This window comes from Xyrauchen texanus, chromosome 10, assembly GCF_025860055.1.
Source record: "Xyrauchen texanus isolate HMW12.3.18 chromosome 10, RBS_HiC_50CHRs, whole genome shotgun sequence".
NCBI lineage: Eukaryota > Metazoa > Chordata > Actinopteri > Cypriniformes > Catostomidae > Xyrauchen > Xyrauchen texanus.
This window is the reverse complement of record NC_068285.1, coordinates 7,257,912-7,280,674: the sequence shown is the minus strand read 5'-3', so window position 1 is coordinate 7,280,674 and position 22,763 is coordinate 7,257,912. Positions and strand designations below refer to the sequence as shown.

Below are 22,763 nucleotides of genomic sequence, written 5' to 3'. Positions count from 1 at the left end.
TCTAGCTTTCGCTCGTAACCCTTCCTACACCAGAGGGATGGGGGAGAGGGGAAAACATTTTTAATAAAATATATATATATATATATATATATATACACACACACACACACACACATACACACATACACGTATACATCCCTCACACTCCTATATCCTATCTATTAGGCCTGTACACTCCAGAAACTTGAACAATATTGTTATTGCATTCCCTCCTATCTTCGGATTTAAAATATTTTTTAATGAAATATCTTGTTCCCCATTTCTCCTTATCTCCTCTACTAGAATTACTCTCTCCTCTATATATCTTCCACAATGCATAATTACGTGTTCTACTGTTTCACTAACTCCACACAATTCACAAAGCCCTGTTGGATGCTTGGATATTAAATGCATTGTCTTATTTAGCCCTGTATGCCCCAGTCTAAGTCTTGATAAAATATTCTCCTCTCTTCTATTTGTACTAGAATGCCTTCCTTTCCCTACTTTTGGCTGTATTGCATGCAAATGTCTACCTTTAGTTTCAGTATCCCAATACTGCTGCCATCTTTGATACATTTCCTTTATAACTATTGCTTTGATTTCTGATCTACTATATGGTATATCTATTTCAACTTTTGTATCCTGTACTGCTTGTTTTGCCAGCTTATCTGCTACCTCATTCCCTTTCACACCCACATGTGCAGGAACCCACAAAAACTGTACCCTCACCCTTATTTGTTGCAACAAATATAATTCATGGAGAATCTCCATTACTAAATCTTGTCTTGTGTCAGACTGTTGGGCATCGATACTTGAGAGGGCTGCACTGGAATCTGAACATATTACTACATCCTTCACTCCTGTTTCATTAATCCATCTTAAAGCAATCACAATTGCCATCATTTCCCCGTGAACACTGATAGCCTATCTGATATCCTTACCTTCTTTGAGATTTGCAATGTTGGTATAACATATGCTATACCTACTTGTCCGCTACTTATATTCTTTGATGCATCTGTAAATATTTGAATAATGTGTCCATACCTTCTACCCAAATACTCCCTTACTTGGATTACCTCATGTTCACTCTGACCTTCTTTTTGTCTGCATTCCAGTAATGTCAAATCTACTAGAGGTTGAGGCAATATCCACAACGGAACAGCCGGCAGGATCACTCTTGGTGTAATTCTAAAATCCTTTATACCCATCTCCTTTACTAGATCCCCTACCACCCATCCAAAACTATTAATTGTTTTCTTCCCATACTCCCAACACTGATCTAATAATTTTAAGGTGGGATGTGATTTGTCCTGTCCCTTAAGATTTGCCCAGTAGACCCCCATCAACTGTTGTCTTCTTATTTGAAGAGGCATTTCACCTACTTCTACCTGTAATGCTGAAACTGGAGATGATGGATATGCTCCACAACAAATCCTTAATGCTTTTGCCTGGATTTTATCTAATTTAGCTAAATGAGTTTTAGCTGCAGATCCATAAACAATACTTCCATAATCCATCACTGATCTAATTAGTGTTATGTATATGGTTTTTAAAGCCAATCGGTCCATCCCCCAGTCTTGACCGGACACACACCGCATTATATTCAAAACTATTTTACATTTCTCTTCCATCTTTCCTATATGCCCCTTCCATGTGAGTCTGCTGTCTAACCATATTCCAAGAAACCTTACCTTATTTACCCTTTCTAATGTCTGATTGTACAGTTTTAATTTAAATTCGTTATCTATTCTTTTATTTGTGAAGAACATGGACTGGGTCTTTTCCACTGAGAACTTAAATCCCCACTTAAATGACCATTTCTCCACCTCATTTAATGCCCTTTGCATTTTCTGGACCATAAACTTTATATTGGCACCTCTATACCATAGAGCTCCATCATCCACAAACAATGATCTGCAAATACTTTTGTCCACCCCTGAGAACACATCATTGATCATGATTATAAAGAGCAATGGACTAATAACACTTCCCTGTGGAGTTCCATTTTCTAATGCTCCATTAGTTGATATGCATTCTCCCACTCTCACCTTAATCTTTCTTTCTACAAGGAAATTTTTAATCCAATTAAACATTCGCCCTCCTATTCCTAATTGTCCCAATTTCACCAGCAATCCTTCTTTCCATAACAAATCATAAGCTTTCTCTATATCAAAAAGACTGCCACCACTGTTTCTTTACTCATCAATGCTTTCCTTATGTCAGACTCTATACATAATACTGGATCCATTGTTCCTCTACCCCCCTAAATCCACTCTGATTTGGTGTAAAACTCTTCCCTTTTTCCAAATAATACGTTAATCTGTCAGTTAACATTTTTTCCATTACTTTACATAGATGAGATGTAAGAGCTATTGGCCTATAGTTTAATGGAACACTTGTATCCTTCCCTGGTTTCTTTATAGGCAGTACCATCGCTTCTTTCCAGTTTTTAGGCAAAATCCCTTCTATCCAAATTCTATTTAAAAATTCTAAAACCACACCCAATGCATTTTCACTCAAATGTTTCAACATACTATAGCTTACTCCATCTTCTCCAGTTGCTGATTCATTCATTCTACTTAATGTTCTCTTTAATTCATTCATTTCAAAAGGAACATCAATCAAATTGTCCATAGCCTCCCTTCTATCCTTTAACAGCGGGTGTTTTTAAGAGTCTCTTCCCTTACTCTCCTACTCTCATCTGACAAATTTTTAGAGCAGTTCACCTTTACAAATGCCTTTTGAAACATTGTTGCCTTTTCTTCATCCGTTACAGCTAATTCTTCTCTCATCTTTAAAACTGGATATTCAAACTCCTTTCGTATACCCTTCATCTTTTTAATCATACTCCATACCTCTTCAATTGGAGTGTTTTTCCCTATTTCACTACAAAAAGATCTCCAAAAATATCTTTTAGCATTTCTTACCACCCTTCTAACTTCTGCTTGGGCCTTTTTATATTCAATCAAATGTTGAAAATTAAGTGTTCTTCTTACTCTTCTAAATGCCTTCCTTTTATTTCTAATAGCTTCATCACAATTTTTATTCCACCATGGGACTATTTTCATCTTCCTACTTCCTTTACTTTTAGGAATATATTTTCCTGCTGCTTCCTTTATAACAGAAATAATCTTACTATTTATTTCCTCAATACTACCCCTATTTATATTCTTAATCCGATTCAAACCTTCTTCACTCTCTCTCATAAACTCTGCCCAGTTGGCCTTTTCATATATCCACTTCCCTATACCTCCCCAATTCTTTCCCCTTTCCTCTCCATTACTCATAATAGATATTAATATAGGATAATGATCACTTCCCACCGTGCATTTACTTAATATTTCCCACTCAGATACTCCTCCTAACAATCTTGACACCAATGTCAAATCTAAGGCTGATCCTAATCCTGATACCATATCCACCCTTGTGCACCCTCCATCATTGAGACATACTAAATTCTTTCCATCTATCAATTCTTCAATTATCTTACCATTTCTATCTACTTTTGCCCCACCCCAAAGAGTACTATGTGCATTAAAGTCCCCACACCAAATAATCCTCTCATCTCCTTGACCTTCTATAGCTTCTAATTCAATTAACTCCAGTCTCTTACATGGATTATACAAATTTATTAGAACATATTTTTTACTTTGGTCCCATATCTCAACCACTACATATTCCATTGATATCCCTATTCCCACCAATCTATACTGAATTCCTGATCTTATGAAAGTAACACATCCCCCTCCATTACCCTCTACTCTATCCCTTCTTACTGATGAATATCCCTTCAAAACAAAATCAAATCTAGGTTTAAGCCATGATTCTTGTATACATATCACATGTGGTTTATCCTTCATTCGATTTACATACCCTTTGAACTCCAATCCATTTGCAAAAAGACTCCTGGCATTCCACTGTAATATATTTATCATCATAATAAATGACCAGAACATATTTCTTGACTTGGCTGTAATTCTGTTGTTAGGCAATCCCTAACTATCTCCCATGTCATTCCTTTCACCTCTAAAAATCTCTCAGCTGCCCTCACAATAATTTGTATCCTCTCAGTTCTCTTTTCCGTCTGAGCTGTGCAATTAATAACTTCTGCCATAAACAGCACAAAGTTTTTCTTACTTACTCTTAACTCATCTTCCCTGATCCTACCTTCTTCTCTCCCTCTTATTGGTTCACTTGTTGCTTTTATGATCTGCCCTCTATCATAACCATCTTCTGACTTCTCCTTGCTCCTTAATTCTACTACTTTCACTGCCTCAACATATGTCAATCTACTTTTCTCCCTCTCTTTCTGTACTTCCACTGCTTTCTTCCTAACTTCACAGCCCCCATATGCAACATTATGTGCTCCACCACAATTGCAGCACCTAACCTCAGCACCTGTTTCACACTGACTATAATCATGCTCACCTCCACAACGAGCACATCTCTTTTTTGCCTTACATACATTAGCGATGTGTCCATATCTCTGGCAATTATAACATCTTAACGGTGCTTTCACATATTCTCTTACTGGATAACTAATATAACCTATTTTAACTCGATCTGGTAATATCCCATCTTCAAACTTAAGCATTACAGAAAAACTATCCACCCTACTTCCCTCTCTATTCACCTGCAAACGTCTGGCCTCACCAACTTTCCCTCCCTCAATATTACTCTTTATCTCTTCCATTGATACCTCCAAGGGTACTCCAGTAATTACACCACTTATCCATAACCTACCTCCTACTGGCCTACAACTCACTACCTCTTGCTTACACACTGCTTTTAATCTCATCACTTTATTTCTCTGTTCATCATTGCTGCATGTCACCAACAATGCCCCATCTTGCATCACTCTAGCACTGCTAATTTCCCTATTAACCTTCTCAACTCATTTGTCAAAGCAATAGGACTAATCCCTATCATACCACTACTATTTTTAAACCGGACCATAATTTTAAACTCATCCCTTCTACCTTCTACCACCCCTCTCCTCCACTCTCTCCTGTACTACTTGCTAACCCTTCCTTGCTATTCTTTTTCCTCTTATTTGTGGACTTACCTCTCCCTTCTCCTACTTGTGTCCATCCTACCTCCATTTCATCTCCTTCTCTCTCCTCCGACTCCTCTCCGCCATTCCTAGTCTCTGGTTCAGTCACACTCTTTTTTATTCGTGTTCGAGTCATCTCTCCCTTCCCACCCGCTTTCGCCACGACCGATCGCCTCTCTCCAGATCAAACTCTTCTGATGTAAACAAACACCCTTCAACCAGTGCGTCAGCCGCTAAAGTCAGACCACTCATTCACCAGCAAAAGTCGTCGCCACCTAGATCAAAACATAAACGTCGGCCAGCCGTTGTCAGTCGTTGCCAGGGTCGACCCTCTAGACTGTGACATGGGGGGAACTTATATAGTGGCTGATCAGGCCATTCTGACACAAAAGGGGGGTAGACAAACACATAATATATAAACAAACCACCATAACTACAAACCCTGTTAAGACAATGCTACCTAATATAAATTAAGGATAATCAATCAAATAATATAAACTAAGGATAATCAATCAAATAATTATAACAACAAAATAGATAACTCTGCCACCCCCATGATATTGGAGAACATGGTGCAGTCCAATTATCCATCCCCTACTTAAACAGCTTGGATTTAGTTGGTAGTCCTTTTGTCAGCCAGCCAGAGACACCCAGCAGCAACTCCCCAAGAACTGGTAACTCAAGTAAAAGAAAAGTGTTCATTTCACCGAATGCAACTTAAAAATAATGAACCTGAAATTAGCCAAATTGACAGTTAACTAAATGTGTGCACCCAAATAGATGACTAAAGTCAAATGACTAATAAAACGGCTTTAAAACTAAAATCGGTGTGTCCAGTTATTTTGTATTATGTAATGTGAAATGAGTTACCACCGTGAGTTTCTTCCATGTGTGGCTGCTAGTACAGCCATCACATGCAGTCTTATGTCATGTCAAACTCATTTCACTTTCTTCAGACGAACACAAAGATTTGATGATATCTGATGTGTGTTTGTCCATATAATGGAAGTCAGTGAGATTAAAAACTTTCAATATTCATAATAATCAATGAAGATCTGCTGGTGGAAAAAATGCAGTTTGTATTTGTTGGTCTGTGAAGATGTACATCGAATTGAACCCATGCAGAAAAACATTTAATATACTGAAGATCTGCAAACGAAACGTAATTTAACAACTTTAACGCGAATAGAAACTTGAAAACCCAGAAAACTTATTTTGGAAAATGGTCTGCACTATATAGTGCCTTTTTTAACCTTAACAGTATTCAATGCGCTTTACACTGACACATTCACCGCTAGCCTGCCATTGGGAGCAACTTGGGGTTGAGTGTCTTGCCCAAGGACACTTCAGCATGTGGAGTCGTGTGGGCCGGGATTCGAACCACCAATCCTGCGATTAATCGCCGTCTCGCTCTACTAACTGAGCCATAGCCATCCCTTCATCCAAAAACTTTGTGTTGTCTACCACATATTATGAATATTAATATCTCTACATGTTTACCTTTCCCAGTACTTGTTGCAGTGTAGGAATAGTGGGTTAAGCAAGGGAAGTTTGTATAGTGCATATAGGGCTACACATAATGATTATTTTGATAATCGATTAATCAAACGATTATTAGAACGATTATTCTGCGATAATTGCAACAATCATTAGTTCTCAACCGATTATTCCACGTGTGCCAGACTTAAAGTTTGTATTAAACGTGTTAAATAATACGTTTAATTCAGTAAAAAAAAAAAACTATTGTCAAGTGTTTTTGTCTTGTTTTCCATTTAAAATGTCTTAAAATCCTTAAAATAAGATACGTTTACTTGAGAAACAATATATGATATTTAGACTTGCTTTAAGGGAATGTATCTTAAATATAAGTGTTTTTTGCATCTTAAATATAAGTGTTTTTTGCATCTTAAATATAAGTGTTTTTTGCATCTTAAATATAAGTGTTTCTCTTGGTTATACTTCTGCGATATGGAGGCCCAAACCTGCAAAAATAATAAATGAATATAATACGAAAATAAAGAATAAATGTCTTGATAAAACAAATAAAATTAGTTTAACTTTTACATTTATTTAAAAGTAACTTTTATTTTGCATTGTTTTTATTTTTTTATGTGTTCATTTATTTTCTATTTATTACCACATACATTTATTTCCTTATTTATATATTTATTTATATATATACATGTATTTATTTTTACTTTTCTGTGTGTAACATGGAAATGAGGGAGGCAGTACTTGCATGGCTTCAGTGCATCATTGGTTGAGAGCTCAATAGTATTTATCGGAAGTAAGATAGATGTCCCACCTCAGCACCCTCTGACTCCGATTTTGAATATGCAGTGAACATTTTTCAGAGAGTCTAACAATCCAGGATGTGCTTCAACATTCATACTGGCATAAAGCTCTCCTAAAACATCAATAAGCACCTCTACTCGAAATAAAACACATTCATTTGATGTGTGGTTATCGACTTCATCGCTAAGTTTGGGCAACTCTAGCTGGTTTAAAGGAGATTTGCCTATGACCTGACATCACATCAAAACAAGTCAAGAGTAATCGAGCACGTTTCAATCGACGATAAACCAATGAAGGACCAGCCCATATAATTATCATACAAGAGACAGAAATGTAAGAATTAATACAAAAATAAATGTGGGAATATTAAATATGGAAATAAATACATGTGGGAATAAATAAATGAATGCATAAATAAAAGTTAAAAATAAAGTTAAAAATAATTACAGAAAAATAATAAAGGAAAAAAGTCATACAATATTAAATTCAGGAATACATTTAATTAAACTAATATTTGTTTTATCAATACATTAATTCCTTTATTTTCTTATTACATTTATGTATTTATTATTTTTGGATCTTAAAGAAATAAAAATCGACCCAATGTGTTTTTATACTAGATTTTATTGATTATTTTGAATTAAAAAATAATGCGTATAAGCTTTGAAATGTGAAATCGAGCTTTGATAGTAAATAGTAACAGGAACTATTTCTCCTTCCACCCATCTAATCACAACAGACCATCATTTAACACCATGAGTAGTTTCATTTTATATTTATCCTGGTCGTTTGGAAAGTGAAATACTCTGGACTGTAAAGTCTCACAGTCTATCATCTTTGAAAACAAATGCTTTATACCCTTGAACATTTGGGCCCCACAGCATATACAAGAATATATAATGAATATAATGGTTCACTTCTGTACACATCTGTCCTGCTAGCTTGCGTGTTAAAGTGCACGTTATGCATAAACGTGTACAAAATGATTAATGTGCAAAAGTGTGTTATTTATATGTGTAAAGGGTCATCACATGACTCCCGTCAGCGCTGCAGAATACATTGAAGTCTATGAAGTGACGTCACACAAAAGTGTTTTTCACACACATGTTTTTGCTTCACCAATAATATCTTTGAGATACTAAGCAACAAGAAATATTTAAAAACTATCCAAATTTGTGAAGAGACATTGAATGTCTCATAATTTTAATTAAATATGACCTTATCGTTTACGAATATCAGAGAACCCAGTTATTGAACTCATTTAAATTCACCATGAAAACGCTTCGACCTAAACATAAACGAGTCCTTTTATTACTTTCTGCTATCAAAGCAACTGCAAGCTTTTTTTTCTCTCTTCCAAATACATGTTTTCAATGTTTATTGTGCACACCTCCCGCTTTTTTTACGTGGCAAACTGGTAAAATCGCCCCTCTGTGATGCTTTCTGCAACTCGTGTCATGTGGAGGGCGATGCGGCGCTTGACGCTGGGTTCAGCCTCCAGAACCAAATTAAAACTGGCGAGAAGTCGTCTGTCCGAGGCAAAGACACAAAATCTAATGACAATCACCTCAGCATCAGTCTCCCTTGATGCGTTTGATTACGCACAGGCGAGCACACAGTTAAATCGATGCGGACCAGGAGGAAGGTTTGAGTTGTCCATTGAGTTCTGTTCAGTTCATTTTTACATGTTCATATTTTAATCGTATTAATATTGTGTTGTTCATATGTCGTGTTTTAGTGGCCTCCGCTGAAACATTCATCTGCTTTGTGTCTGTTGTTCATCTGTTCTGTTCATAAATAAATGCATAATCTGCTGTATGCTCGTCCTGTAAATTCATGATTAAAAATCAAAATATTAACTTAAAGCTATTAAATGTATTAAAATATGACAATTAAAACATGGGTGAAAAATTATGACGGAATTTTTACGACGCTGAGAAAGTCCAATACAAGCACTGTATGCGTCAAATTTCAAACATTACAAATAAACACAGCCTGTGGCTGTTAATGAACATGTTTTAGTCATTTGACCGTCGAGGATTATCTGTTCAGTGATCAGAAAATAGAGCTGTCCATCTGCTGATCTCCCATGTCTGATTGTGTTGGCTCTTTGGTTATTGGGCTGTTGAGCATAATTCATTTAGTTTGTGTCTGTGGAGGATTCTGTTAAGGCTAATTTTAACAGTTTCCAAATTGCTTAAATGTGGTAAAAATGTGTTTGTGTTCGTATGTGTTCAAAATATATTTAAAAAAGACAAACTTGTTTAAAATGTTTTGGAAATAATATAATAATTATATAACCTATTTCAAAGTGAAACTGAATTTAAAATGGAAAGCTGATAGCTTAATAAAAAAAAGTTTATCAGAAAATTTGAAAACCTGCTCTACATCATCAACATGATCAAAACTTTGCTGAAAACTCAGTAGATTTCTGCTGCCTCATGGTGAAAGTTTTCATGCTCTTGGAAGTAAAAGACCTTGTAATATAATTTCCTAAATGGCTTCATTCATATTGTGATACTCATCTTTTTGATATGAAATCTTTGTTAAAGAAAAATGAACAATAATGTTTATATTATTACTGATATTTCAAAATTAGTATTTATTGAACTGAAGCAGCATGTGCTTACTTAAAATTGTATTATGCTGTAGAAAAATTGGTTTAAATAGGTTTTAAATAATTGTCTGACTGTTTAATGTTTTAGGCTTTATAGGATGAAGCTTTATGCTTTGTATGACAAGTGCTGTCGAATATATTTCACTTTTTATTATACTATTCATTGCTATAACTGCATTTCTGCATTACAAAATATAACTGGACTTAACTGGATGGAAAAATATATTGATATTTTATTTTGTGTGGTACAAAAAGAACTGATTAAACTGGATACGTAAAGTTGGTTGAGACAAACTATAATGTTGGTTTGACAAAACCAAAATACATTTAAATGCTTGAAGTAGAAAGTTTTACAGGTCTTACAGTAAGACAAAGAAAGAAAGAAGAGAGCATCTAAAAGCAGATTAAAATGATTCTGTGTAAGTTTGGACAGTTGAAGTATGAACATGTAATGTAGTTTAGGAGATTTTGGTGATGATGACTTCACTGGGCTTTTTTGAAGGGAGAATAATAATGGTAACCAGCTGTTGGGTCGTTACAGACCAAATTACCACTATTTTGAGCAACACACCTTTCAGCCCTTCAAAGCTCTCACAATGGAGGGTAAAGTCTGAATGGGACGCACCCCATCATTCAGATGAGTTAGAACTGACTGAACTCTTTGCCAAGTTTCACCAAACCCATGTGTAGATGTTGCAGTAACCTTTAATTTGTTAAATGCTTGTTAAATGGGTTACCAGGATATCATGTTTGGGGGGCAACATAAACAATTGAAAAAATCGGCGCAAAATTAAGCTATACTACACACAATCTGTTTTAGTGCATATCTTTTTCTAAGCCAGGAACCCAGAGATGGGCACGGGGCCCCTATTAGACTATAGGGCTTAAACTGGATTTTTGTTGTGTCAGACCTCACTCACATGCTAGCGATGGAAAAATATGCACAAAACAATCCACTTTTAAATTGTAATTTATCATCAGATGCAGAGGCGTTTCCAGCATTGAAGGACATCCGGGGCTTAGAGACAATTTTATTTTCACACTAGCAACCACTTCCCTGTAGTCCAGAGCTGGTGAGAGGGTATTCTTTGAGTTTTGCTCTGGCTGGGCCTGTTTCTACAGTTCCTAAATCTTCCACTCTAGTACTATCCTCGACTAACTCATTCTCTCTCCTCCCCGAATCATCTGTGATGCAAAAGAACAGATACAGCACATAACTTATTGCAAATCAGCTTCACACAACTAATTCATCAAGTGCTACATATGTCAAATTATAGACCAATACCATTGAAGAAAATGTATTGGGAAGAGCAGATCAGTGGGATTGCCCTTAGATCTATCATGATTCTTGAATTTTCATGTACATTACCATAAAGTCATCACAAAAGAGTTATATTATAGTGAGTAAAGTGAGGTAAAAACATTTTTTTTTATATATAAATAATTTATATTTTTTGACATAAATAGTCAAAATGATGTATAAGATCCTAAGTTAAAGGAATACATGAATGACTTTAGTCTAAGTTCATTGACACACCATGGCATCAAACTGTATATAATTCTCATCATCTCTATGAGAATAATTAATCTGTCAAAATCCTTTCATTAGGATCATTGAGATAAACAATGTTTCACTTTTAACTTTTAAGTAAAGTGACTGATTAATTGTTACCAGTTTCCATGCATGATTCTGGCACAGCTGCTGCTGCTCCTCAGTCTGTTGCTCATCTTTGCTACACTCTACAAAACAATTTAATCAAATCAAAGTGTATATTTCCTACAAACTAATATCACAAAACAAGTCACACATACATTTTATGTTAATGCTTATTGGTTATCCTTAGAGAAAACAACACCTGATAAACAAGAAAAGTTCGCTCCGAACGGGGCTCGAACCGCGGTCTCCAGCGTGAGAGGCAACCACGTTAACTCGCAGCTAGCTTTTGTCCGGTTTCATATTTGTCAGTCAACTATTCAAAATACATTCGGGGCTACACTCAAAACAACAGATGGACAGATTATTTCTCAAATTCTCAGGGGAGGCAGAGCTTATCCTAGGGGGGGCACTGCCTCCCCCAGCCTCCCCCTAGACACGCCCCTGGTGGTAATTAAAAATCTCCATTTGAGTGTTGAAGGAATATTCCTTTTTATTTAAAGTGGGTCATGATGTGTTTAAACAATGATATCATGCACACTGTCTCCATGGCAACATTTTATTCTACAGTCACTTAAAAATTGCAGTGCGGAAATTGTTGCCTTTTGTAAGAGAAATTGCTTGCTAGTATGTTACTCATAAGTCGGTTTAAATAAAAGCACCTGCTAAATGTAAATGTTATGTAATAGCCTCAGAGAATTGACCCGATAGAAATACAGATATAATACCATTTTGTTGCGAAAGGTAGCTTTTTGGTTATTCAGGGTAAGAGTCATACTTTTGAGTCAGGGGACAAAGCAGGGAAAATTTTGGTTAGGCCAACATAAAATTACATTAAACAGATGCATACATTTTTTGTACCGTTCCCTCTGTAAAACCTGCTGGTGAAATTTTTACCACAGCCATTGATATTAATAATGCTTTTAAAGAGTTATATCTTGATCTCTATAGTTCCACATCTTTGTCTTCTGATGAAGATATTAGAAAATTTGTGGAACCATTAGAACTCCCTAAACTGACGATTGAGCAAAATAATTCTCTTGATTCTGAGATAACCTTGTAGGAGCTTGGCGAGGTAATTAAATCCTTGTCTACAGGCAAGACTCCGGGGCCAGATGGATTTGCCACTGAATTATTTAGGTCAAGGTCAATTTATTTATATAGCACATTTAAGAACACTAGTGTATACCAAAGTATATATGCAAATGAAACAATAACGGGACACCGAGTAATAAAAGACTAATTTTAAAAAATAACAAAACAAGAAATTACCTATATAGTCTACAATAAACATTCATGTAAAGCCAAGGAATACATATACTTCTATAGGCGTGATTTAAAAACAGGAATGGACGGGGCAGGCCTAACGTCCAGAGGTATACTGTTCCATAGTCTAATGCCAGCAACATAAAAAGCACAATCCCCTTTAAACTTTTGGTGAGAGCGAGGTATTTGCAGGAGAAATTTGTCAGAAGATCTGAGGCTTCTAGGGAATTGTTGATAGCTCGGAAGTTCTGACAGATAAGAAGGGGCCACACCATTTAAAACTTTATAAACAAATAACAAGATCTTAAAATGGATCCTATAATGCACTGGTAACCAGTGGAGAGATGCTAAAACCGGTGAAATGTGTTCCCTCTTAGCACTAGCAGCTGCGTTTTGGACCAACTGCAGGCGATACAGAGATGAGTGATTTAGCCCCATTTGCAGTGCATTTGAATAGTCAAGTCTAGATGAGATGACGGCGTGGATAACTGTCTCCAGATCCTTAAATGAGAGCAGAGGTTTTAATTTGGCTATTTGCCTTAATTTAAAAAAGCTACTCCTTATCACAGCATATACCTGTTTTGAAAATCACACCTAGGTTTTTTGCAAAAGGATGAACATTTGGAAACAGTATATCTCGGTTCCTAGTGATATCAGAGACAGCACCAGGGAGACAAAACACAACAACCTCAGTTTGCTCTCATTTAATTGGAGAAAGTTTTTGCAGTCCAGCATTTAATGTCTTCAAAACATTTTAGAAGCACAGAGCAAGAGTAATCAGAACTAATAGGAATATATAGCTGGGGATCGTCGGCGTAGCAATGATATGAAATATTATATTTCTTCATGATAGAACCCAAAGGGAGCATATACAGAGAAAGTAGAATGGGTCTCAAGAGGGACCCCTGGGGTACCCCACAAGTGAACAATGCAGAAGAAGAGGATGAATTTCCAATCGTAACCCTCACAGTCCTATCTGAGAGGTATGATGTAAACCAATCTATGACAGTGCCCTTGATGCCAACCTTATCCCTTAAATGTTTAAGAAGGATAGCATGGTCAACGGAATTTTTATATCTTATGCTACAGAACTGGCTCCACTTTTGCTAGACGTTTATATGGAATCATTAAAAAATGGAAAGCTTCCACCAACCATGACACAACCCGGATCAGTCTGATACATAAAAAGGACAAAGATCCAAGCGAGTGTAAGAGGTACTGTCCAATTTCCGTGATCCAGCTCGACATTAAAATATTGTCAAAAATTCTGGCTAACCAATTAAGTAAAGTTATGACTTCTCTTATCAGAGATCAGGTGGGGTTTATTCGGTGCCGCAGCTCTTCTGATAACATTAGGCGTCTCATCAATATCATGTGGTCAGTGGTGAATGATCCGACTCTGGTTGCTGCCATCTCACTGAAAAGGCGTTTGATATGGAAGAATGAGATTATCTTTTTAAGATTTTGGAAATATCCGGGTTCGAGAATACTTTTAAAGAATGGATTAAGTTACTTTATAGACACCTGGTAGCGGCGGTACAATTGATGATTAATAAATTGATTAATATTATGATTAATGATTAATTTCAGATTATTTTTCTCTGGATAGGGGTCAGAGTGGATCGTAAGGGGGGTTACTACACTTTGTGACCTATATGAGAGTGGAGAGTTGAGATCCTTTGAAAATTTGGTTCAACATTTTGGGATTCCCAGATCTCAGTTCTATAAGTATTTACAGTTGCGCCACATGCTCTGTACTGTTTTTGGGAGTAGATTACACCCCCTAAAGCAGCAGATACTCTGGGAGAGGTGATTACTGATTTAGGAAAAGGTCATGTAGTGTATTGCTCCCTGCTAATTCAGAGTCTGGGGGACGGAGCTTCAACTTCTGTCAAGAGATTATGGGAGAAAGATTTTAACTTGGTATTGGAGGAGGGAATGTGGGCTAGGATTCTATAAACATCAAGTCTGTATCTAGACATACAAGGGTGCATCTTGTGCAATTCAAGATTTTACATAGATTCTATTGGACCCCCTCTAGATTGTGTAGGCTTGGTCTTAAAGACACACCCACCTGCTGGCGATGTCAATCAGAAGATGGAGACACAGCCAAAACACATTTTTTGAATGTGTGTTATGATCCCAGAATCTTGATTGAAGATTCAGTTTTATGTGTGAGGTTTGGGCACTCATTTTATTATGCCCCAGACTCTGTATTTTAGGTGATGGGACAGTCATCAATATGGAGAATAAGCACATTAAAACTGGGTCCTAACTAGCATCATGATTGCCAGACAGATAGTTTTAAGGGGTGGGAAGTCAGCTGGAGCACCCCCATTTCAGGAGTGGTGTTCGGAGGGTGGCAGCTTTTGAAGAGGAGTCATCCAGAAGAATGGGGAATTTATACTTGTTTGTGGGGAAATGGGGCAAATATCTGGGTTTTTTGGAGGGCTGTTGGGGAGGGACAGTGGAGAGAGAGGTGTAGTGGATAATGTGTGATTATTATATATATATATATATACACATTTATATTGTTTGTGTGTGTGTGTGTGTGTGTGTGTGTGTGTGTCTATAAACATGTGACCACTGGGTTTTTTGGGGGTCGGGAATGGGAGGGGGTAATAGTGGGGGTTAAATATTGATTCTGTTTGTATAGGTTTTTCTTTTCTTTGTTTAATAGATGAATCAGTTTGTTGACGTCAATCAAGAAATGCCAATTTGGATGTTCATTTTTTTGAATGGAAGTCATTCAAAGATACATTAAAATGTGTTTCACACACAAAATACTTGAACACGCCTCTTTATGATTTGACTTTTCAGAATACAAAGTAATTTAGATTTTTTTTTTAAAGTAAAAAAGTGTAAACAAGAAAACAATTCTCATTTAAAGTTTGAAATGTTGGTATAAGCAGTTTTAATCTTTTATTGTTATTTAAAAAAACATTAAAAAGGTCAAAAAATTATTCAAAAACAATATGAATACAAATATAATATCTATACAAATGTATACATGTGTTTTAAACTGGAGTTTTAAAAGATTTCCCCATTTTATAATTTAGACATATTTATTTGTCATTGACCCATAAAAGACACTTGAGGAAGAAACAAAAGGTTTCATTGTTTCACTGTCACTTCAGCAGGTGTTTGGATTAATTATATAAGTTACACACATCAGTGTGTCAGGTCAGTTTGTCTCTGTTGACTGTGATGTCTCTGTTTTCTTCATAATAATTATGGTTCACAATCAGTTCTCAAAGAGACGTCCATCTAAAACCTAAAACACACAAAGTCAAAGTAAAATATGCTGTATGGGACTTCACTATCTATTTCAGAAAAATGTACTCTCACTATCTGCGAATGATCGAACATCTCCATTACAACTCTATTTAATAGTAATCAATAGAAAACAACTCAAATCTGTTTATCACACACACACACAGACACTGAAAGAGATGAAAATATAATTTATATATTCACAGATCAATGAATCAAATGGATATTAAATACAGTTAAATACATTAATAGTACATAAGCAACAATTCATCAGTAAAATAAAGGAGATCAATTCAAATATGATTATATTAATCATCACTACTCACATCAGTGTCTCCAGTTTATAATGCGGATCATGTTTTAGATCAGAGAGCAGCTTCATTCCTGAATCTCCTAGATTATTCCCAGACAGATACAGTTTTCTCAGGTGTGAGGGGTTTGATCTCAGAGCTGAAGTCAGAGCAGCACAACCTTCATCTGTGACATCACAATACATCAACCTGCAGAGAACAATGACACACTCTTCACTCTCTCAGTTCACAACACACACATCAGTTTAACAGAGATTTGGTGGGGTGGGGGTAAGACCCCCCCTTGAGCATTTTGACCAGCCCACCCGTTGTACCCAATGGCCAGTCCATCCCTGTTTACTCACCATTGTGTTGTTCCAAACCTATATGACTTTCTTTCTTCAGTGGAACAAAAAATGAGATGTTAGGCAGAATAACAGCCCCAGTCACAATTCACTTTCACTGTATGAAATAAAGATGTAAAGAAAGTGAATGGTAACTGGAAATTCTCTCATTTTCTCACCCTTAGAAAGTTAAAAAGTTTTAAATAATGATTTATTTCTTAAACACACCTAGCGTTTCACTTCAGAAGACATTAATTAATCCACTGGAGTATATTTTATTCTGACTTTGTGTGCTTTTTAGATCTTCAAAGATCTGGTCACCATTCACTTGCATTGTATTAAACTACAGAGCTGAAATATTCTTCTAAAAATCTTAATTTGTGTTCAGCAGAAGAAAGAAAGTCATAAACATCTGGGATGGCATGAGGATGAATAAATGATGAGAGAATTTAAATGTTTCGGTGAACTATCCCTTTAAATAATATTCTGCTAATATTAAGCTCAATCAACAGCATTTGTGGCATTATGGTGATTAGCCATTTTGGGAGGGTTTAAATTCAGAAACATGAAGCTTACAATTTTATAAAAGCACTTACATTAATTCTTCTGTTGAAACTTGTGTATTATTTGATGCGTAAAAGTTGTTTAATATCGTAATTTTTACATCATGGTAACAAAGTTGTAAAATCGGCTATAACTTTACACAGAAGTAGCACTAAAATCATATTTACACTCATATCCTTTATGTCTTGTATACATTTCAAAATAATGCGGTATCATCATTATGCGACAGACGCTGAGTTCAACTTAAATTGAACCCGGATTATTCCTTTAAGTTTAATTCAGTGATAAATCTTATTGTAATCGAGTGTTTTGTCTTTTTTCCATTTAAAAATCTCTAAATATTCTTAAAACTAGATTCATTTACCTGAGAAGCAACATATAAGATTTCACTGAATGTATCTTGAATATAAGAGTATTTTGTATATAAGTGTATTTCTTTCACTTGTTTAAACTTCTGCCAGTGCAGTAAAGATAAAATACACTTATAAATTCAAGATAAATTATCTGAAAGTCTAAATATCTTATATGTTGTTTCTTAGGTAAATGTTTTGTTTTAAGGATTTTTTAGATATGTTAAAATATTTAATCATTAAATATTATAATCAAAATTATATTCTCCGATAGCAATTTTTTTGTTCTAAAGAGCGTTTTAAAGAAGTCTTAAAAAAAACGAAAATATTTAGTATTTTGTATATTTTTGATAAAAAATCTTCTTAATAGTTGTGTTTCGCAGATTTCTTCATGATAAGATAAACACCATGAAACATACAGTATATTATTATTCAATACGTCACAAGACAAAACTGTGTGGACCCTTTACACATATGCGTGTTTGCAGAGCGGAAGTGGAATCATAGTTAATCTTGAATGGAGGTGAATGAGTGTGACGAACATCGAGAGCGCCTCCCCCTCCAGCCGTCGGAGATCAGATTCACCGGAGTTCTGAGTATAGACTACATTTCCCATGAACCCACATACTTAGGTCTGATTACCTCGCAGCTGTGCCCTGTTTACCATTCCCTATTTAATCAGCCCTGTTCCTACACTCTTTGCGAAGTCTTGTTTTGCTCCGGCTACAATTCCAAGCGTTTATCCTGTTTACCATTCTGTCTATTGTGTATCGACCCTGCTTTGTTCCAGTACTGTGTTTGTTAGCCGCCTGGCCTTTATTACCTTAGCCTGTTCCAAGTTCATTGATTGTTTGCTGCCTGCCCCGATCTCCTGCCTGCTCTCACGTTGATTCTGCCTGCCTCCTATATTCCTGTTTGCCCGTGTTGACCATTGCCTGTACCATTTCTGTGTCTTCATTAAAATACTGCTGATGGATCCCAACCAGCCTGTGTCTTCCTTACAGAAGACTTCGCCAAACACTGATCCAGCGGTAATCTCCCGCATGGCAGAAGAGCTCACGACTCAAGCGAATCTCTTAACAACGCAACAACATCAGCTCGCTCGACTTACATCAGCTGTCGAAGAGATGATGCGCTCCATGCAAGCGCAGCCCCAGTCTGTCTCTTCTTCAGCGCCCGCAGTACCTCAAGCACTTCATTTCTTCTACCAGCCCAAGGCTCGCGCTGCCAGAAAAATTCGATGGCACGCCCTCTAGATGCAAGGGGTTCATCATGCAGTGCTCAGTTTTCCTCTCCCAACAACCTGCACTGTATCCAACTGACGAAAGCAAAATCCTCTTCATGAGCTCTGTACTCACGGGTAGAGCCCTCGATTGGGCCACTGCAGTCTGGACCAACCAGGGATTCGCCCAATTCACCTTCGACTCCTTCCGTCAAGGTCTGATTGACGTCTTCGATTACCCTGAAGGGGGTAAGAATGTAGGTGAACAGCTACTGCTACCAAGGCAACCGCACGGCGGCAGACTACGCACTCTCCTTTCGTACCCTTGCTGCACAAACCGGCTGGGTTGAAGCAACCCACAAACTACTATTTCGTCAGGGCTTAAACACTGAACTCCAGTCCGAACTGGCCTGCCGCGACCAATTGTGTGTCACTCGACCAATTCATCGCTCTGGCAATCCGAGTGGACAACCTCATCCGTTCCCGACGTCCGAGTCGTTGGTCCCCGCCTTCCTCTGCCATGTTCTCGACGAACGAAACAGCGGAACCCATGCAGGTTGATCGCACACACCTCTCACCCGAAGAACGAGAACGCCGCTTCTCCAATCGCCTCTGCCTCTACTGCGGCCGGGCTGGACATCAACGCGCCAATTGCCCGACGGGCCCGTCACAAATGCCACGCCCCGGGGTAAGTCTATTAATTTCTTCTACCTTGTCTGGAACCTGCCTCGAAGTACCTGTAAAGCTTACCTACCTTTCGGACAGTACTGACACTCATGCCTTGATAGACTCCGGGGCGGCGGGAACTTCATTGATGAGAGTTTCTGTGAACATTACCAAATTCCCCTGATCGCTTGTAATCCTCCCTTAACAGTGGCGGCGCTAGATGGTCGGCCTCTGGGATCCGGCAGAGTGTGCTTCTCCACCTGCGACATCACCCTGCAGGTGGGCTTACTACACTCGGAAACTATACGATTCTTCGTCATCAACTCCCCTCGTAACTCTGTAATCCTTGGTTTTCCCTGGCTCCGAATGCACAACCCACAAATTTCCTGGCAGGAAGGGCAAATCTCTCAGTGGGGCCCGGGCTGTTCCACGCAATGTCTGCAAGTAGTCCGACCTATCACCGTGGGTACTACCCACGCTAGTAAGAACCCCGACTCATTCCCTGCGATACCCCATGCATACACTGATCTCAGAGAGGCTTTCAGCAAGTCCAAGGCTGCACTACTCCCACCCCACCGCTCCAGCGATTGCTCCATTGAGCTCAAGCCCGGCGCCACACCCCCTGTTGGTAGAATTTACCCCTTATCCGAACCAGAGTCTCTTGCTATGAAGTCCTACATCGAAGAGGAACTTGCCAAGGGCTTTATCCGTCCCTCCACTTCTCCAGCGGCAGCGGGGTTTTTCTTCGTTAATAAGAAAGATGGCTCCCTACGTCCTTGTATTGATTATCGTGGCCTGAATGATGTTACCATAAAATTCCGATATCCTCTACCACTCGTTCCCTCTGCCCTAGAACAACTGAGATCGGCAAAATTCTACACCAAGCTGGACTTACGAAGCGCCTATAATTTAATTCGCATTCGGGAGGGGGACGAATGGAAGACCGCATTTTCTACCACCTCTGGCCACTATGAATATTTGGTCATGCCTTTCGGCCTTTCCAACAGCCCCTCAGTATTCCAGTCCTTCATCGATGACATCTTCCGGGACATGCTCAATAGGTGTCTAATCGTTTACATCGATGACATCCTGATTTACTCTGACTCCCTTGAAGAACACATTGCCCAAGTCAGAACGGTACTGAAACGCTTGATCCAACATCAGCTATACGCCAAGGCAGAGAAGTGTGAGTTTCATCTAAGAGCAGTTTCCTTCCTCGGCTATGTCATCAGCCCGGAAGGGGTGGCCATGGACAACAGCAAGGTCCAATCCGTCCTAAACTGGCCTCAACCTAACACTGTTAAAGAGCTCCAACGTTTCCTGGGATTCGCCAACTTTTATCGGAGGTTCATCAGGAACTTCGGTACTGTCGCCTCACCTCTCACTGCTTTGGTAAAAAAGGGACAAACCAAACTTCACTGGTCCTCCGACTCTCTTCGGGCCTTCCATCAGTTGAAGGAGCGCTTCACCTCAGCTCCCATCTTACATCACCCCGACCCTGATATCCCATCGTGGTAGAGGTTGACGTGTCCAACACAGGCATTGGAGCCATTCTCTCCCAACAACAGGGTAACCCACCTAAATTATTTCCCTGTGCCTTTTACTCCTGCAAACTGTCTGCTCCTGAGCAAAACTACGACGGCGGCAACCGGGAACTCCTGGCTATGAAAGCCGCTCTAGAGGAATGGCGACACTGGTTGGAGGGGGCCAGACACCCATTCCAAGTCTTCACCGATCATCGCAATCTAGAATACCTTCGTTCAGCCAAAAGACTCAACCCCAGACAGGCCAGATGGGCTTTATTCTTCACCCGCTTCAACTTCTCGATCTCCTACCTACCCGGCTCCAAGAATATCAAGGCCGACTCCCTTTCTCGACAACATGAAGCCTCACTTCTAAGCCCCTCCGATGATCCTATAATTCCTCCCGGGTTGGTTCTCGCTCCCATCCAGTGGGACATCATGTCTGACATCACTCAGGCCCACACCTCCTCCCCTCCTCCTCCCGAATGCCCACCCAACTGGACATTTGTACCCCACAGTCTGCGGGAGAGGGTTATTCGCTGGGTACATGACGCTCCACATTCCGGACACCCGGGCACCACAGCCACTGTTCGCCTGCTTCGGAACCGCTTTTGGTGGGAGACTCTGTCGGAGGATACAACCGACTTCATCAACAAGTGTCATACCTGTAACATTGCCAAAACACCCAAAGAGGCACCAGCTGGTCTACTGCAACCACTACCCATACCTCGACGTCCCTGGTCACACATCGCTGTAAACTTTGTCACCGATCTACCCAGTTCTCAACACTATACCACGATCCTCACGGTAATCGATCGGTTCTCCAAGGCTTGCCGTCTTATTCCACTACCCAAGCTACCCACTGCCCTCGAGACCGCTGAACAGCTTTTTCAGTACATCTTTCGCTATTATGGTCTCCCTGAGGGCATCGTTTCGGACCGGGGCTCCCAATTCACGTCCAGGGTATGGAAAGCCTTCTTTCGTCTCTTAAACATCAACGTCAGCCTCACCTCTGGTTATCACCCGCAGTCCAATGGCCAAACTGAACGCTTGAATCAAGAGATAACCAAATTTCTCCGTGCTTACTGTCACCATAATCAGACGGACTGGAGTCGGTACCTCCCGTGGGCAGAGTACGCTCAAAATTCGCTGCTCAAACCATCAACCAACTTAACCCCCTTCAAATGCATCCTGGGATATCAACCCCCCCTGTTTCCTTGGTCCGGCGAACCTTCGGAGGTCCCCGCAGTAAACGACTGGCTTCAACGCAGTGAGGCGGTATGGGACCAGGCCCACGTCCACCTTCAACGAGCAGTAAATCGCACCAAGGAACAAGCTGACCGCCATCGTTGCCCTGGCCCCAACTATGCTCCCGGCCAATGGGTCTGGCTCTCCACCCGGGATCTTCGTCTTCGCCTTCCCTGCAAAAAACTCAGTCCTAGGTATGTGGGTCCCTTTAAGATTCTCAGACAGATCAACCCAGTTTCTTTTCGTTTACAACTTCCAACTAACTATCACATTTCTCCCACTTTTCATGTCTCCCTGCTCAAACCGGCTGATGGTCCGAGGGCTGAGGAGGAGGTGTGTTCCAGGCCCCCTCCCCTGATCGTGGGCGGCGAGGAAGCTTTCCTGGTGCGGGACTTTCTTGACTCCAGACGACACCGCGG

At 39.0% G+C, this 22,763-nt stretch overlaps 2 protein-coding genes and 1 pseudogene across 2 annotated transcripts in view; 1 reads left to right on the top strand and 2 right to left on the bottom strand.

Annotated features, from left to right (window-relative positions):
- The window catches only part of LOC127650380 (NACHT, LRR and PYD domains-containing protein 3-like), a 1,539,373-nt gene that overhangs the window by 595,524 nt on the left and 921,086 nt on the right, over window positions 1-22,763 (top strand). The gene's annotated exons all lie outside the window — the stretch shown is intronic.
- The window catches only part of LOC127650389 (NACHT, LRR and PYD domains-containing protein 12-like), a 201,273-nt pseudogene that overhangs the window by 150,892 nt on the left and 27,618 nt on the right, over window positions 1-22,763 (bottom strand).
- Window positions 15,769-22,763, bottom strand: part of LOC127650479 (uncharacterized) — a 1,198,408-nt gene continuing 1,191,413 nt past the window's right edge. The window contains 2 exon segments of the mRNA XM_052135926.1: window positions 15,769-16,138; window positions 16,464-16,637. Coding sequence (XP_051991886.1) covers window positions 16,132-16,138; window positions 16,464-16,637 — 181 coding nt within the window. The 3' untranslated portion in view covers window positions 15,769-16,131.